General features: G+C 35.4%; 1 protein-coding gene across 2 annotated transcripts; it reads left to right on the forward strand.

Moving 5' to 3' along the window:
- The first annotated feature begins 1,619 nt into the window (after window positions 1–1,619).
- wdr45 (WD repeat domain 45) lies at window positions 1,620–17,332 on the forward strand. 2 transcript variants are annotated; one of them, XM_039773792.1, is made up of 12 exons: window positions 1,620–1,762; window positions 2,002–2,071; window positions 2,338–2,433; window positions 4,989–5,063; window positions 6,685–6,789; window positions 6,887–6,992; window positions 7,304–7,398; window positions 7,508–7,587; window positions 12,419–12,627; window positions 15,854–15,955; window positions 16,079–16,224; window positions 16,509–17,332. In XM_039773792.1, the coding sequence occupies exons 3-12, from the start codon at window positions 2,385–2,387 to the stop codon at window positions 16,616–16,618; spliced, it is 1,077 nt and encodes a 358-aa protein (XP_039629726.1). In that variant the 5' UTR covers window positions 1,620–1,762; window positions 2,002–2,071; window positions 2,338–2,384; the 3' UTR covers window positions 16,619–17,332. The 2 variants fall into 2 exon arrangements, with proteins under 2 accessions (XP_039629726.1, XP_039629725.1); XM_039773791.1 differs by lacking the exon at window positions 2,002–2,071.
- Window positions 17,333–19,904: the final 2,572 nt, after the last annotated feature.

The following is a 19,904-nucleotide window of genomic DNA, read 5'->3' on the forward strand; positions in this document are numbered from 1 at the left end:
AGTACCTAATTATGTTTAATTATGACTGTCAAGTGACTGTCATCTTTGTGTTATTTGTGATTCATTTGTCATTTGTGTAAACCTGGAGCTTCCAAAGCACAGAGGTTTAAACACTTGTTCAAAAAGTAACTTTTGAGTTTTTCAACTTCAGAGTTCACATTAAAAATACAGAATGGAAAAATATGTGTACAAATCTTTTGTCATGCAGAAAATTATGATGACTTTTCAAACCAGAATGTTATCAGAAGGATATTCATTGGTTAGCCAACATGTATCTTGCCACATCACATTAATACTGAATTCCTCAGTATTAATGTCATAACATTTCAATGAAATATATTAAGATATTCATAGATTAAAAAAGGACTTTATTGTTGAGCTTCTAAAATTGTATCAAAAATATGATCTCAAAATGAGTAGTATGAACGATAAGAACAGTTCAAATGGTTTTAAATAAAAACTGGGTGTCATCCGTTTTAGTACGCTACTTTTTCAGTCCCACATCAGTAACATCTCCCAGACTGCATATTTCCACCTGCTTAACATTAATCGTATTCGCCCCTCCCTTACTCCACACACCACTGCTATCCTTGTTCATAGCCTTGTCACTTCTCGTCTGGATTATAGCAATTCCCTTTTTTTTTGGTCTTTCTCACAAATCTCTTTATAAGCTTCAACTGGTGAAGAATTCAAATGCTTGGATCATTACTAGAACCCCCAATATTCACCATATCATCCCGTCTTGCAGCAGCTTCACTAGCTTTCACTTAAGTTCTGCATTCAATTCAAAATTCTTCTGTTAACTTTCAAGGCTATCCACAACCTTGCCCCTCCATATCTGTCCAACCTCCTCTATGTTGCCATTCCGTCCCACATCCTTAGATCCTCTTCCTCCATCCACTTGACTGTCCCTTTTGTCCATCTTACCACCAGCTCAGGAACTCATTATCATCTGAGCTTAGAAATATTGAATCATTCTCACTTTTTTAATCTAAACTTAGAACTCATCTGTTTAAGACTGCTTTTTCTCTTTGACTACAATTTCTCTGTCTGATTTTAAATTTTGTATCTTAGTTTTGTTTATAATGTGTGTTTCATCTATTGTTTGGTGTTCTTAAGTGTTTAGAAAGGCGCCTAGGAATAAATAAAATGTATTATTATTATTATAACAGGCAACACTTAATCCAATGAAATGTACACAGTACATGAAAACCAGCATTCACATTAAATTAGCGATAATGCATGATATAAACATTTGACGATATTTTAAAGTGCACTGAAGTAATTTTTGATTATACCATAATCAGCAAATAAAGTTACCATTACGTTGGCAGGTGGGAGCCTAAACCCGAAAAGGCACCACGACTAATAAATGAACCGACAAGTCTACCAGAAAAAATGTTATACGCAAGGATTTGATTTGGGAACAGCGTGCTTTTTAATAGATCTTCTGGCTCGGAAGTCCAGATCACTTAAAATGTAATGAATAAACGTGTTACGTAAGAACCCGTAATGACTCAACATCCAATATCTGGAGCCAAAATGTCTGCCGCATTCGACCAGTTTCCCGGAAATAACTGTCCAGGTCTGCAACCCGGAAGAGGACGCGATAACGAGGCTTTATCAACAAAATCATCAACAAGACGAATGAGAGAGGCTGTCAAAGCAATGGGTGCGAGAACTGCGCCTGAAAGTACCTGTTTTACGTAGACAAGAAGGTTGTAGTTTTTCACGGCATGTGTCGTCTTCGAGTTATTTAATGGTTAGTCTTAACTATTGGTTTTATTCTGCGCTTTAGTAAACGTTAATATGCTGTTTAGTATAACTTGCAACTAATTCAATACCAAGTTATTGTTATGTTTATAATCGTGCATGTTTTGTGACAAACCATAGGAGTTTACTGAAGTTGACATCGGTGATGCTGAGAAAGGCTAAATATCAGATGAGCTTTATTGTTTGCTTCAAGAAACTTAAGCGGTCCTTTATTTTTCTATTTCTAAGTGGTTGGAAAGTTGTTGATTCGTGACAAAGCTACCAGCGCATTGTTTCCGACTAAATTAAAAAATCTCAGGTGTGTATCACATAGAATTCACTTCAAGCATCTCTGGAATTTCACTTCGAATAAGGAAACGTTATTTAAGTCTGTATTTTATACACCATGTAATCACTTGTCTTCCGTTATTAAAATTGTGATTTATTATCTATAGTATATTTTGAACTACGGTCTTATTTACGTTCTTTCTCAGTAGTAAAATTGCACAATCGAGTGTAGGCTCGAGATGCGCATTATGAGCACAATTATTTTATCAAAGTTGTTCTTCCCATCCGTTTCAACAGCTTAAATCTTCTACATTTACAAGAAAATCTGAGTATCACTTTCCAACATGGCACAACAGCGAGGAGTCAATAGCTTGCACTTCAATCAAGACCAGAGTGAGTGACTGTGCATTTCCGATGTTTTTGGGTTACGTGGAATGATTTTCCCAATGTTTCTCTTTTGTTTTGTCGTCCGTTTAATGTACAGTACAGTGTTGTCATTCATTACAAAAACAGATTTCATAACTGTAGTTGACATAATTATTCCTAGTGCGTTCCTTCCTTATGCATATTAAGTATTGATTGCCATATATAAAACATTTCTTGTACATGTGTTTGTCTCAAGTGAGAGGTTAGTGAGTTTTTCTTTTTAACAATTCTGATAATATATCCTTCCATTACCCAACCCGCTACACCATAACTACAGGGTCACGGGGTCTGCTGGAGCCAATCCCAGCTAACACAGGGCGCAAGGCAGGAAAAAAACCCTGGGCAGGGCGCACACACTAAGGACAATTTAGATTCGCCAATGCACCTAACCTGCATGTCTTTGGACTGTTGGAGGAAACCGGAGTACTCGGAGGAAACCCATGCAGACGCGGGGTAAACATGCAAAGTCCACACAGGGAGGACTCGGGAAGCGAACCCAGGTCTCCTAACTGCGAGGCAGCAGCGCTACCACTGATAATATATATTTATTGCAAAATATTTAAAAAAAATTTGGTTTAATGTAATACAAAGTAGCATGGTGGTGTATTGGTAGTGCTGCTGCATCACAGGTCCAGTATGGATGTTCTCCATTTACAGTTTTGAGTTTGCACATTTTCCCTAAAGATATGATGAGAAGCTCAGTCATCCAGGAGGGGCTCAGAGTACAGCCGCTGCTCCTCCGCATCGAGAGGAGTCAGATGTGGTGGCTTGGGCATCTGATCAGGATGCCTCCTGGAAGCCTCCCTGGCAAGGTGTTCCGGGCATGTCCAACTAGGAGGAGGCCCCGGGGAAGACCCAGGACACGTTGGAGGGACTATGTCTCCCGGCTGGCCTGGGAATGTCTCGGGATTCCCCCGGAAGAGCTAGAAGAAGTGGCCGGGGAGAGGGAAGTCTGGGCATCTCTGCTCAAGCTGCTGCCCCCGTGACACGACCTCGGATAAGCGGAAGAGGATGGTTGGTGTTGTATTGGTAGTGCTGCTGCCTCACAGGTCCAGTCTGGATGTTGTTCATGTGCAGTTTTGAGTTTGCACATTTTCCCTGTGTCTGTGTGTGTTTTCCTATGACACAGTCAAAAATATATGCGATAGGTTAATTGACCTTTCCAAACTGTGCGGCTGTACATGAGAGCAGACTGACACCCTGCCCGTGGCTTTCTTACTCCCAATGCCACCAACATAGCCTCAAGCTACCCTTAATCTTGCACAGTAGCCATTGGTTTTGAGAAGTTATGTCAATGCAATAAAATATCAGTTCATATTACTGAAATATAGGCTGTGTCAAAATTATGTTAACACTAATGGGTTATTTTTATCTCGACCACACCTTTCCAGGTTGATTGATAGGTCGTGGTGGACCATTGCCATGGCCTCCACACTCCCCTGATTTGACACCCTTTGATTTCTAGTTATGGGGTATGGTGAAGGAACATGTGTATAGCAGGAAAGTTTGTGATATCAATGATCTGAAGGACAGAATATGGACTGTGGTATTATCTACTTGCTGCAAAATGTGTGTCCGGGCTTTAAATGGTACTGTTACTCGTTGGTTTTTGTGTGTTGGACATGATGGTGAACAGGTAGAGACATTCCTGTGAATCATTTTGCACATATGAAGTATGTTTTTTGAGTAAATTGCTTCCGCCTTTCAAATGTTAATGTACTTTTGACTTACCGGTACTCTGTATACATTTGTTCTTGGTCTTGTTAAACAAGTGCTTTGTGGTCAGTGAAAAGTGATTTATACTCAAATCTAATTGAGTGTGTTCAGCATTGGGGTATCCTGTGCAGTTTTATTCATTTCCACATCTCTTCCCCAGCTGCTGGTTCTGGATCCAAAGAAGTCCAAAGTTTCTTGAATTTTTTTTTTCTTTTTCAAATTATGTATGTTAAGAATAGATAAACGGATAAAGTAAATATGAGGTGTGGCCTGCAGATGGTGCGTCAGCTTCCAAAACCTGACACAGACGCAGACACAAGTTCCAAACTCTTTTCAACCATTTCCCACAGCACAGTACAATAATAAGGCACATAGCAATGCTTTTTTTTCTTCTTTCTCTCTCTGTCTGTCTCTATCCTTCTGCCTCTACTCCTCCTCCCACGTTTTGTCCCTCTACTCCTCCTAGCCCCCCCCAATCCCCCCCCCAACACATTCAGTATCTCCTTAAGTACATTATGGGTAATTTAGCTTTATTTAAGGATAGTTTTTTGTGTGTGTTAAATCCCTTCTCTAGTTTTTTTATGCATTATTGAAAAAAATAATAAGATAATGAATGTGAGCCAGTTTTCATGTACCAGATTGAAATACATGCATAAGGAAATGTATTCATAACAGCTTCTATTTCATTTTACTGGTCAATGCAGTTTTTAGAGTGTCTTGCCAAATATTATTGGAAAAATAAAAGCAGGTTTGTGTTTGAAATGACTTCATGTTTTTTGCATGCAATTAAATTTTATTCTTCACAGGCTGTTTTTGTTGTGCCATGGAAACTGGTGTTAGAATCTACAATGTGGAGCCACTTATGGAGAAAGGCCACCTTGGTAATGTTGCAATAATTGATTTTTTTATCTTTTCATGGTTTGTTCTATTATCAGGTTGTGTCATCAGTCACGGTTTGTCAGACAACTGACTTTTTTGCTAGTCGTGAATTCTGAATGATGTACTTACAGAAATAGCTATTACAGACCCCATTAACTTGGTAACGATGACTAAAAAAAAAAACAGTTTTTGCCGAATTACCTTAATCTCACACTGAAATAACTGACAGAAATTCAACTATTAACTGAGTTAGATTTTTTCTGAGAAAATTTTTTTTTTTTAACAAAACCACATGTGCCATGATTATTGTCTCCACTTCATTTAATGCTTTGTACATCCTGCCTCTGCCAATACAATAGCAATGAATCTTCTCCTATAAAATCTTATAAGGTTGGAGAATATACAGCAGGGAATCTGAGAGCATTCATCTTTACAGAATGTCTCCAGATCACCAAGGGTCCTAGGGTCAACTTGTGTACTCTCCACTTCAGCTCACGCCACAGAATTTGAAAGGGGTTAAGGTCTAGGGACTAAGACTGCTATGGCAGAAGCTTGATCTTGTGTTACTTTTGCCATTTTTGTGTTGATTTGGACATATGTTTTGGATCATTGCCCTGCTAGAAGTTCTAACAATGGCCCAGTTTTAGTTTCTTGGCAGATGCAGACAGATTTAAACATACAATCTGATTGTATTTCATAGAGTACATGATGGCATGTACCCTAACAAAGTTGTTGCCAAAAAGCTCAATTTTCATTTCATCTGACCATAGAACATGGTTTCAATAAAAGTTGCAGTAGTGTTTAGCAAACTCCAGACACTTACATTTGTGGTTAAATTACAGGAAAGGTGTTTTGTCTAGTATGCCATCCAAATAATATGTTGGCACAGAGGTGGTATCTTAAAGTAGTTGTGGAAACTTGGTGACTTCGAGATGCTACTTTTTTCTGTAACAGTTCCAGTTTATTTGATAGTTTTAATTATAACCCCTAGTATAGATATGGGCATTTTCAGGCAAGTACATTGTGTTTATTATTTTTATATAGCCATTGCCTGACTTACGAAGGTCAACACACATGAGTAAGGGAATTTGGCCTCTCTGCCACTTCATATTATACTTCAGTAAAACAGGAAATCATGGATTACTGCTTGAAAGTTTCTACACACTCTGATCAGTTTCAAGCCAGATATAAATGGAAAAATACTTCAGTTACAATTTGTTCATAAGAATTTCTAGGGGTGACAATAGTCATGCATGGCACATGTGGTTTTGTTAAAAATAAATATGATTTCTTGATGAGGAATTATTTTTTTCTTAGAATAAATTTACCCCAATTAAATGTTGGATTTCTCTCATTTTTCAGTGTGAGATTTAGGTAATTCACCAAAAGGTGAAAAATACTACCCATTTTACTCATCTTTACTGGGGTGCCAATAAATATGGAGGGGACTGTATTTGTTAGAATGATTATATCTATAAATTTTAGTATTTTTCTTGTTTTCAACATTCTTTACATATGAATGACTTGTTGTAATGCACATTAACTGTAGTTTTGTTTTTATATACAAATCTTTTTATTACCAGTTCAATTTGATTTACTGAATTTCTTTATACTTAATATTAGACCATGAGCAGGTTGGAAGTGTAGGTCTGGTTGAGATGCTTCATCGGTCAAATCTGCTTGCCATTGTTGGTGGTGGCAGCAATCCCAAATTCTCTGAAATTTCAGGTATATACTTCTGTTTTTCTAATTATTTGCATTTTGAATCTCTGAATGTAGAGATATTTTGGGGTTCATTGCAAACAGATTTTTTTGTTCTTTTTAGTGTTGATATGGGATGATGCCAGAGAAAGCAAAGATTCAAAAGACAAGCTGGTTCTGGAATTCACATTCACCAAGCCAGTGTTAGCAGTTCGAATGAGATATGACAAGTATGTTAAGCTGTGAACTGACTTTGTTATACCTACTTTTAAATTTGGTACTCCAAACTGTGTGGTTATGGGTCATGGTGCTATTTGATTATTTAAAGCACAAACTGTTTGTTTTTTGTTTCCAAGTGTATTGGCACATTTAAGTCTCTTAAATCTAAACTTTTGTAAAATAATCATTTCTTAATTTTAATGGGAGTCCTTTAGAAATGTTAGCATGAATTGAAATTTCTAAACATATGTTGATATAATATTTACTTAACACAAGTTTCAAATTTTCTTAACGTTTTTGCAATATTTTTTATTGTCTTCAGGATCATCATTGTTTTGCGAAGCAGAATATATGTTTATACCTTTCCAGACAACCCTTCAAAACTTTTTGAATTTGATACAAGAGATAATCCTAAAGGTTGGTGGTTAATACAGATATGTTTCTTATAATCATCTTATATTATGCTGTTTACATAACAGTTACAAAACAATGAGATATATTTTTAATTCCAATGGTTTTCCAACAGGTTTGTGTGATCTCTGTCCTAGTTTGGAGAAGCAGCTTCTTGTCTTTCCTGGACACAAGTGTGGTAGCCTTCAGCTTGTGGTACAGACTATTCCTATTCCTTAAACAAAATAATTTTGACTTTTAATATATTTTTGTCTTTTGTAATATATCCCTTTTAATAATTCAAGTTTTCTTGTTTTTGTAATCTATCCAGAGAGGTTATGTGTGGCTCATTATGGATTTTATTATCATAATTTTGTTTTGCTATTTAGTGATAATTTCTGTTCCTTCATGTTTTCCTTTTAGTATGCTTTTATGCATACATACTGCCCTAAAGGGACATAAAACTATATTAATCATTTTCTTTTAATTATTATTGATTCCACTATATGTTTCTTGAAGATAGGATTTTAGAGCAAGATATTTTAAAATGTGTATACAGGTTAAATCCCATTATAGCGAATACTGAAGAAACAAAAATTTCAGAATAAGGAATATTTTTTGTGGGCCCGGACAAATGTTCATAGAACATCATGTTAAACAAATCTTGTTTTAATGAAATGTAAACCTCAGTGTAACAAACATTTTTTTTCAACCAAAAATGACCACCAAGGATGATAATGTGATGCAAAAAATACTTAATGCCACTCCTATAGTTTCAGTGCAGAGTCTTGGTAATTCTGCAACAGGTTGTCTTAAAGAGAGAAACCGTTTGTTGCAAAATTTCCAGTGTCGGGCAGGCTTGGTGATCGTGTAGGCGTGACCTCCTACACTTACCCAAATTCTGACTCGGTGCTCCACCGAGTGTCTGCATAGGTAGTTGTGTTGTGCATGGATACCACACTTAAAGTTACATAGCGCTTCTCAATGTTTTCTTTGAGATGATCAAAAAAAGTGAGAAACTGCATCAGTTTACACTGAAAGAAAAATTTAACAATCCTGGAAAAAGTTGATTCCGAAATGAAGAAAAATGACATGGTGAAAGAATTTTGGAATCACACCTTCATCTTCATCTAATGGCTCATTTTCATGCTGTATTTCCATACCTGTATTTCTATTAAAAATGCATCTAACATCTGGTTTTCATTCTGTGTTAACATCTGTATTACTCTCTGTTATAAAAAAAATCCTTGAGAGAAACAGTAGGGCGACGATACGTGATCTTCACGTTAAGATCACGAAAGACACTTAAAAGACCCGTGAGACTAGAGAGATTGGCCACGTAGCGACTCGTGGGGACCTTAAACATGAGACTTTGTGCCAAGAGATTGACCCAGGGCCATCTCGCGATGATGTAGAGCATGAGATTCTTGCAAGACACGCCCTACTTACAACCAAATAAGAGCATGGGCAGCCAGCAAACACACACAGTCGTATTTTGGCTTTGAGCACACACAGATCCAGGGCTCTCCGCACATATAAAGCATATAAGGACAATACATTATAAATAAAACGTAGACGACAAAGCGAAGAAGAAAGCAGCATGGAGAAAAGAGACTCAAAAGCGTTTGAGAGACAAAAAAGAAAAAGAATAATCTAGGTGCAAATTCAGAAAATAAGGAAAGTAATGATATGTAATCCTCAGCCTGGAACAAGTGGAATTGAAAAAAAGCACGTCCAATACGGACGTTGGCGCTGTACACAGCCAGAGCAGGTTAGAGATTATGAAAGCAGTGGTATTCGAAAGACTCAAAAAATACACGTGTGGAGAAAGTTAAAGAATATGAAAGTAGGAAAATTAGAAAGTATAAAAAAAGAAAGTAAAGATCGCAGGAGCGCAAACAAACAGAAATTATTACTTGAAAAAGGGAAAATAATTATCACCACGCAGGTGTCATAAAAAAAAAAAGCAGGATAAAGCGAGGTCAGAAATAAAAGAGTAAAAAACAAAGTAAAACATCATAAAAAGGTTAAAAAACAAGGGGGGCAAATACATGCAGAGCGGGTTAGAGATAATGAAAACTGGAATTCAAAAGAAACTTAAGTGCAAAACACATATAGAGCAAGATACAGAATATGAAAGAAGAAAAAAATGACAGTGTTAAAAAAAAAAAAAAAGAAAGTAAACATCGCATTAGCGCAAAGAAAGAGAAATTATTACTCTGAGAAATAACTAAAAGGCGAATAGAGATCAAATATATGGACATAAGTGATATGTCAGAAGTATGTAAATATTGTAAGGCTTTGAAATTCAAGTCAAGAGAATTTCAAAAACGGAGTTTACCTCACATGCATTTATTAGTTACTTTGCAAAAAAATTATTAACTGCTGATGATGTAGATCGTTTTGTCTGTGCTGAAATTCTAAACCGAGAAAGCTTTCCTTAATTATGGTACAAAGTCATTAAACACATGTCTCACTGACCACATTAAAAAGATTCAACATGTTGGGACTCGAAAGATTAAAAATATTGTTTTTCCAGAAAAAAAAAATCTTAAAAGTGTGTATCCGGAAAAACAAAAACGGGGGTTGGCGAGGTCCCCTAGTCTGTTATAAAAAAAAAATTGCATCTAACGTCTTGTTTTCATTCTTTGTTCACACCTCTGTTTCTAATAAAAAAAAAGTTAAATCTAACGTCTCATTTTGAAATAAAATATTTTTTTGCAGTTTAAGAAGCATTTTTGTATACAGGTATTGTCAAGCTTGGGTCATAGAGTTGCACGAGAAACAGGAAGATGAGTCCAGCTATTCATGGAAAATACAAATACTTCATAGAGGAGGCAGGTACAGTCTCAAGACTTCATTGAGAATAGGAGCTGTTAGGAGCTGCAGCATGGTGTTTGTCTTGCTTTAGCTCCCATCTTCAGATTAGAAGAAAACCAGCAGGCTCAGAATCACCTCTGTGGCAGACATGATCTGGAGAAGACAGATCAGGAGAGCGTGAGGAAGAGCAGATCAAAGTCTGGTGTTAAATAGTAAACATTGTACAACAAGCATGGTACGAGGTATCCCTGATCCTGCAGAGGACAACCAATTGCTTTGCCCTTGGGTGTCTGTAAACCAGACGCTACAGAGCTGTCCTTGCATCACCGCCATTAGACATGGTGAATCGTTGGCAGTTCCTGACAGGATACTGTACGTATTTTCCCCATATTCATTATAATTAAATTTACATTTTAACGAAATATTTTTCTGGCCCTGTGAGTTTTGTTATAACGGGATTCCACCTGTATTAATTAAAATATGTATTTGTTTTTTTTTTTGGTATTTTATATGTAATGAGGTAATTAAAAGGGTCTATTTTTATATATATATATATATATATATATATATATATATATATATATATATATATATATATATATATATATATATATATATATATAGAAAAAGTATAGGAATCATAGAAAAATTCAACGTCAAGATTCATCATTATACCTTCCTGAGTTCGAAAATACAGTTTTTTAAATTATGTCTGTCTGTGTAAACACTCGAAAAACGCTTTGACCTAGGTCAGTGAGATTTTAAACACCAGCTTTATATTAAAAATAAGGAATCCTATCAACTTTTGGGCCAGTTTCATACTTTAACTGAATACTTTTGCGAATTTCCAAGTAAACTATGGTTATGATTACGGATAGCTGATTCAAATTTTGTATAGATATTTATAATGATAAAAAAATCATGTGATGCAAAAAATGCTTAATGCCACTCCTATAGTTTCATTGCAGAGTCTTGGGAATTCTGCAAAAGGTTGTTTTAAAGAGAGAAACCGTTTGTTGCAAACAATAACGTGCAAACTTTGAACATGCCATGTAAATGATGTAATGTAATGGCAACAATAAGGTGCTACGTCCCTGTCGTGCTCCTGGCATTTTTTTTTTATTTCCGCCATCATTATCATAATTAAATGTAGCTTAATGCAGTTTTACCTATAGTAACTTATTGCAACAAATATTATATAATACTAACGCTTTTTCTATGTTTTTTGGTGAGTATAACTCTTTTTACTTTGCATGTAATCCAGATAATACATATGTAATCATGGAAAAAATTCCACCACCGTTTTCAACTTCCCTAAGTGCAAAAATATCATTTTAATATAAAGTTTGATTATAAATAGAGATAAATGATTGAACATGGAAACCACACTCCCGATTTTTTTTTTTTTTCTTATGTTATGTTTCTGTATTGTAGGGTTGTGGTTCCATAGTCTTTGATTCACGGTTCAGTTGAATTCCTTTACCGAGGGGAAAATATTTCACATCTAATAAAGTGACCTCCTTTACATTAAAATCGAACAAAATAGTACATCTCGTAGCTAGCATATGTTACTTTCATTCTAAAATATGTATGTCAAAGTCATATAAATATTTTCATGTTGTGAAGACATGCCTGTCACCTTTACTGATGTTTGGTGCAGATTTACTTTGAATCAGTGTAAGACATTTCAGTATGACAAGAATTCATTGTGTAAGTAGGTGATGTGGTTGGGAGCATCCCAAAAAAAACCCCTTATAATAAGCATACTTATATATAAATAACCTTTGATCATATGTTATGCCTATAGGAAACAGTTAAGTTGGGTAGGCTTGATGTGTAAATCTAGCAAGATTTCAACCTTAAATTACATGATCAAAAACTAAGAATTTTGCAAGAGGACTTCTTATTGTTTACCCTTCACTGATTAATAAAAACCCAGCCCTGCTAATAAAGCTATGTTATGTAGAGTTGGACAGATGCTTTTATATCCTGTCTCACTGTAATAAAGTTTACCTAAGCAATTGAGAAAATTTTGGGAGATATGGTAAAACTGACTATGAGTAATTGTATAAATACAACCTTAAAAAACAAGACAATGTAAAGCATTTTCCAATGCAGTAAGGAAATTTTCTTATTTAAAGCACATAAATTGAATGTATAATCTGTGCTAAGTGATATGATGCATCTTTGGTACTGTATATTGTTTGTTATTTTCTGTGTATTCCAGGATCTTTCTAACACTAAACCAGGAACTTCATCTGCTCCATTCACTATCAATGCACACCAAAGTGAGATTGCTTGTGTGGCCTTGAATCAACAAGGCACTGTTGTGGCATCTGCCTCTAAAAAAGGAACACTTATCAGGCTGTTTGACACCCAGACTAAGGAGAAACTGGTGGAGCTCAGAAGAGGCACAGATCCTGCCACTCTGTACTGGTACTGAGTGAAATTACTATTATAAATTCATTTATTTTTAAAATTCTATTAAAGGCTTAATTTTGATTAAAAGTTATCATTATTGACTCAGGAATTAATGCTATTAGTTGAATAAGTTTCACATGCACTAGAGGCTAGTTGACAAAGATCATATGGCTTATTGGCAAAACAACTTACTAGTAAATTTTGCAGCTTGTCTCATATTCTATTTTCAAATGTCAAAAATGCCCCTTAAGTCCATAGATCACATTGAAATGAAACTTTGCAGTATACTGTATGGCACATACTGTATCATTCAGTATCTGAGCACTGCAATCATATTGCTATTTTTTTGCTGTATATTTGAGTAGTTCAAAAATGTTCTGAGATATTTCTGCAAGTATATACTGTAACATGAAAGGCCTTATGTACTTTGCATCTGGATTGCCTGGATGTACAGTGAAAATAACAATTTCAACTTCACCTTTTCTGACACAACTTTTTTTCTCACTATGACACAGCAGGACCTTTATGGTGCAGTACCTGAAGTCAGTGCAAGTGCATTCCGTCAATAAAATATAACTATGTAACAAAACATAAATTATTTGCAATTATAGCAGTATACAACCACACATTTACTTTTTTGGTAGGAGGGTGATAATTAATAATTTAGTTACATACACTGTTATAATATTACATACTTTAACCTCTTTTTAAAATTTGCAGTGATTTTTATGACAGTCTAAGAATTGTTATCCTCAAGAATTGAGATTTCCAACCAAAGTCAATCAATGTGTAATCAATTCCTTTTCCCACGTCTCATAAACAGCTATGTGGGAATAGCAAACTATAAAGCTCATAAAGTCGTGAACTTGTAAAAAATTGTTGCAATGGTATGAATGCCTACATCTTTGCTGTAGACTCATTAATGTTGTGCTGAAGAAACGTAAGGTGATTAGAGATCACAGAAATGGTTGTATGAATATAAATTAGATAATAAATATGGATTGTTTTAAAATGTCACAATTTTGAGAAAAATAGTGTATATCTTAGTTTCATTGTTATACTGCATATTGAAGACTTGCATTACAGTGTTACTAAAAGTACTGTACAACCATTTTTCAACTAAGAATACCCAATTTGTTACTGTCTACTAGTTAGTGATTAATATTGATTGACTTTCAGAAGATAATTGTAATGAAGTGGGGAAACAGAATTATTGTATAAAGGTTGTGTATTGAGAACGAACACCAGCATCATTTTATTTTTAGCAATCAATTGTAGTTATATCCCCTTTGAGGTTTTTATTAATTTATTTATCTTTGGAAAATGTAGGCATTCAGTTACACTCGTTTAGACACACTGAGAATGATGTGTTCCTTACGTAAGTTGTATATCTACTCATGTACATACTCGGGGAAAGCAGCTGTTAATTCAGTGTGGCAAGAACACACGGATGGCCTTAAGTCTGCATGACATGCTGTAATAATGTTACTTGGAAAAGGGATCTACTCTCTGTGAGATGTACACTCGGTCATTCATGGTGCAGTATTGTATAAAAATTTATTGAAATACACATGTTGATTTGTTTGTATACTTGTATTAAAATATGTATAGAATGAAATGGGTATGCACTTTATCTTGTTGAATGAGTATTTTAGTAATCCATCCAAAGCTGTCCAGTAAGAATTTACAGCACTATTTTTAAACTTAGAAAAGAGCCTTATGTCTAATGCATTCATCCAATACAATGCAATACAACTCATGAACTCAATACAATTCATGAAGATAATTTCTATCCAAATACAAATGTGAGATTAATTGGTGACCATGCGTGGACTAGCATCCCATCCATGTTTGGTTCTTGTTTTGTTGCAAGGTTCACTATATATACTGTATATGGAAGAATGGGTGGGAGAATAGCTGTATTGGTCGTTAGTTGCCCTGTACCAAGTTTAGAAATGATCTGCAAAATGTTGAATATAATTCTAGAACTCAAAACCAATTAGCTGATAATATCAAATTCCTCTGTAACAGTCATTTCTTAAATGATGAGATGAGCAGCACAAGAAAATCATGTTTCACTGAACAGATATTTCGTAAAACATGGCACACCAAGTGAAAGTTACTTTCCATACTTCCATGTAAATGGAAGTTTATGATGGGATAAAAAATTTGCTATCGAATTAAGTTCATATTCTGATTCTATAATGTTCAAAATGCAGAGAAAAGCTGATATAAGTGGGGTGACTGTATGTGTGTCTATGGAAGCCTATGTACAATGATAACGTCTGAAAAAATGTGACTGTCTTTTTCAAACAAGTTGCATCATATTTGTCTTGTTACAAGCTCTGGGTTTATTGTTGTTGGTTCAGTATGTATCCCCATATCCTTCAAAAATGGTTTGACCAGAGATAATTGCCATCATAATCAGTAAATATTCATGCACACACACTTGGAGGAGCACACAACCATACACACATGCACATTCAAGCACTGCAATGACATTTATAAGTGAAAATAGCTGGATAATGAAGAGAAAAAAAATGAATACAAACACACCTACCACCAGATCTGTAAAGTCTGATGTTGACAGAGGCAGCAAGCCATCCCTTTACTGATCTGTCTGGTATGTAACCTTATATACATTTGACCCAATGTGCTCAGTTGTTCACTTGATTCAATTATTTAAGTTAATATACTTAATTGTACAGTATGTTATTTTATGGTATAATTTGTTATATTGCATTGTAAAATCTTCTATTCAGTGATTTTCTGCAGCATCACTAAAGTTAAATTTACATTGAAATACTTTATGGACCATTCAATATCACTTATTTACAGTGTACAATTACTTCTTGATGATTCTTGCAAAAATGCCAGATGATTTTGGAAGTGTCAAAGTAACACTCTTCTACTTGCACATACAATTAAAGTGTTTTGTGTTCAGTTGAATTTTCACTGAATACTTATTTCTACCAAAATTCTTTACAAATACAGTATACATGTTACTTTAACATTTCATTGTCCTAGAAAATGTGATTGGCAGTGTGTTTGCTTGATTGTGTTCAATAGTGGTTTATCATCCATTATACAGTAGGTTTTGTTTTTGGATTTATGCTTAATTTTCTACAACTTTAATGTCTTCTTTCTGGTGTATATATCTGGGTTATATAATACGGTTTTATGCTTAAAGAAAATAAAGCTGTCTGTAAGTTCAAATATTGCTCTTTTTGTATTTTTACAGCATCAATTTCAGCCATGATTCATCTTTCCTGTGTGCCTCTAGTGATAAAGGCACAGTCCACATCTTTGCCTTAAAAGACACAAAGTTAAATCGAAGATCTGCGTATGTAATGAAGGCAATTTCTGTGTTGTTGAATGTGCATGTCTGCTTCTGCATATTTTGTAGTTTAATTAAATTAAAAAAAAAAAAAAAAGTGACAAATGTATTTGCATTCTACATTGGCAGGTTAGCTCGTGTTGGGAAAGTGGGGCCAGTGATTGGCCAGTATGTTGATTCACAATGGAGTCTGGCTAGTTTTACTGTTCCAGCAGAATGTGCGTGTATCTGTGCATTTGGGAAGAATACCTCAAAGAATGTTAACTCAGTTATTGGTAAGGACATTTTCTTCACTACACTTTATTGGACAGTATCCAATTAATGTACTACATTGCCATCTGTTTCTGTCTGCATAAGAAAGATTTTGCTTTATACCATTTATTTCATTTCATTTTTAGTTGTATGTCCCATAAGTTTTTCATGAGTATTACCTTTTGAATCATCCTGTGTGTGTGTATATGTGTGCGTTTTATGTTTGGGGATAAATATTCATCTTCAAGAAGATGTTTCACTTTTATATTTTCTAATTTATTTTTATCTGTTGCTCTTTACTCTACAGCCATTTGTGTAGATGGCACTTTCCACAAATATGTGTTTACCCCAGATGGAAACTGCAACCGAGAAGCTTTTGATGTGTACCTGGACATATGTGATGATGATGATTTCTAAACAGATGATTTGTTGTTAAGCATGTATAGACATTTTTATCCAGTAAGAGCATCATCCTGGTGTGACGACATTCATCCCAAAGCAGCAAGAGATAAAAGGGGAACTCTTTATTGTAGCAAATTAAGTACTAGCACCCTTGGTATTTGGGTGTAAAATGTATAGGTTTTGACATAATTTTTAGGTTCATGTTTTTGGATTTTTAAAGCTGGTATTAAAAAAAAAAATTGTTTCTCTCATATATATTATATAATTTATATAAATATATAACTGTTAGTCATGTTTCAGTAGATTAACAGAGAGAGCCATTACCACATTTCATTTAAGTGATTTAAAATATGTAACTAAAATAGATATTCATTGAATATGCATTATGCTGCTCCTGTTAGTAAATATTTTAATTTTGGTTATGTCTGTAAATCAAAAGTTTAGTCTATTGAATCTATTCAGAATGCATAATGTTCACACTGCTGTGTACAATTCATTCCATACAAATTAAGAATATTTTAAATAGGATCTGCATTCATAGTGAACTTTCAGAGTTCTTATAAGAGTTTTAAAATATATATAAATATGTTATTAAAATGTCTATGCCTCTGTAAAATGTAAATTATTAAATTGCCATTTTTGCACATTCTCTTTTTACTATCTAGTTCTTTCAAGTACTCATCTGTCTGTGGTAAAAACAGTATCAGCATCACTCTTTCTAAAGCCTCTTCTGAAGTTATAACTTTTTGAATAACTAAAGTGTATTTTGCTTAAAATTAATGCCTTGTTTGTTACTAATTCAATTAAGGGCAACAAATTTTCATCAACGTTTTGATTAAATTCCACAACATGGGATGTGAGTGATTATTTACAGCTAAATGGTTAGAATAAGCATCATAATTATCATACAAAATTGTATATAACCAGAATGTAAAATGGTATATAGCTTCTTACATAAATTATTTTATGAGGCATAAAAAGATGTTTAGGAACTACAGCAATACCTGCATTATTTTTATTGCATTTATTTTGATGTTTTTTTTTTTTCTTCTTATTCTATATAACATTGGTTGAATTTGTAAAGAAATCGATGCAGTTATTGTTGAGTTGGACTTTAACATAAATTTAAACAAGACCAATAATGATTCATTTTATGGCAAACATCGTTGTGGGATGTCTTTAGAAAAATAAGTGAAATTACAGTAAATACAAAAACATGCCTTGCCTGTGCTAGCAGAATAATATACCAGAAATATAGAGTATCATAATGAAGTTTTACTTTGGAAATGCAACAGCAAAATGTTTTTACACTTTTACACAGTTTGAGCAGAGGGATTTAGATGACACCATACTGACGGATATTTACTGAAAATTGCATGGAGTCACATTGGGATAGAATAATTGTCCTGCTCATGTAATTGTGTTAGAACTCCAAACTTTCTAGGTGCAACAGAATATGGAAATTGATTTAAAAAAGTAATGTAACATATTCTAGACAGTAGGCACAATGTTTTTTCATTTGGCGAAGAACAGAAATTTGGCAGCAGAATTTTTAACCTATTGCAATCTGCTAAAACTTTGTGCAGAAAAATAGATGAAGTAATTGGGAAGAAAGGTAAGAATAACAGCATAACAGAGTGCTGCTGCATTTGAAATAAAGAAGTGTTATTAAGTGGTAATGTTTTTGTCTGCAGCTCAAACTTTATGTTACTAGTAACAAGAAATGGAAGTGTTTATAAACTGCTCAAAAAAATTAAAGGAACACTTTGAAAACACATCAGATCTCAATGGGAAAAAGAAATCCTCCTGGATATCTATACTGATATAGACTGGGTAATGTGTTAGGAACGAAAGGATGCCACATTGTTTGATGGAAATGAAAATGATCAACCTACAGAGCCCTGAATTCAAAGACTCCCCAAAAATCAGAGTGAAAAAATTATGTGGCAGGCTAGTCCATTTTGCCAAAATTTAATTGCAGCAACTCAAAATTGTACGCAGCACTTTGTATGGCCCCTGTGTTCTTGTATACATGCCTGACAACATCGGTGCATGCTTCTAATGAGATGACAGATGGTGTTGTGGGGGATCTCCTCCCAGATCTGGACCAGGGCATCACTGAGCTCCTGGACAGTCTGAGGTGCAACCTGGTGGCATTGGATGGACCAAAACATAATGTCCCAGAGGTGTTCTATTGGATTTAGGTCAGGAAAGTGTGGTGGCCAGTCAATGGTATCAATTCCTTCATCCTCCAGGAACTGCCTGCATACTCTCACCACATGAGGCCAGGAATTGTCGTGCACCAGGAGCCACTGTACCAGCATAGGGTCTGACAATGGGTCCAAGGATTTCATCCTGATACCTAATGGCAGCCAGGGTGCCTTTGTCAAGCCTGTAGCGGTCTGTGTGACCCTCCATGGATATGCCTCCCCAGACAATCATTAACCCACCACCAAACTGCTCATGCTGAATGATGTTACAGGCAGCATAATGTTCTACATGGCTTCTCAAGACCCTTTCACTTCTGTCACGTGCTCAGGGTGAACCTGCTCTCATCTGTAAAAAGCACAGGGCACCAGTGGTGCATCTGCCAATTCTGGTATTCTATGGCGAATGCCAATCGAGCTGCATGCTGATGGGCAGTGAGCTCAGGGCCCATTAGAGGACATGGGGCCCTTGGGTCACCCTCATGAAGTCTTTCTGGTTGTTTGGTCAGAGACATTCACACCAGTGGCCTGCTGGAGGTCATTTTGTAGGGCTCTGGCAGTGCTCATCCTGTTCCTCCTTGCCCAAAGGAGCAGATACTGGTCCTGCTGATGGGTTATGGACCTTCTATGGCCCCATCCAGCTCTCCTAGAATCTCCTCCATGCCCTTGAGACTATGCAGGGAGACACAGCAAACCTTCTGGCAATGACACGTATTGATGTGACATCCTGGAGAAGTTGGACTACCTGTGCAACCTCTGTAGGGTCCAGGTATCGCCTCATGCTACCAGTAGTGACACTGACTGTAGCCAAATGCAAAACTAGTGAAGAAACAGTCAGAAAAGATGAGGAGGGAAAAAATGTCAGTGGCCTCCACCTGTTAAACCATTCCTATTTTGGGGGTCATCTCATTGTTGCCCCTCTAATGCATCTGTTGTTAATTTCATTAACACCACAGCAGCTGAAACTGATTAACAACCCCCTCTGCTACTTAACTGACCAGATTAATATCCCATAAGTTTAATTTGACTTTATGCTATACTCTGATTAAAAAGTGTTCCTTTAATTCTTTTGAGCAGTATATTTTGTTAATCTG

Source organism: Polypterus senegalus, chromosome 13, assembly GCF_016835505.1.
Source record: "Polypterus senegalus isolate Bchr_013 chromosome 13, ASM1683550v1, whole genome shotgun sequence".
NCBI lineage: Eukaryota > Metazoa > Chordata > Cladistia > Polypteriformes > Polypteridae > Polypterus > Polypterus senegalus.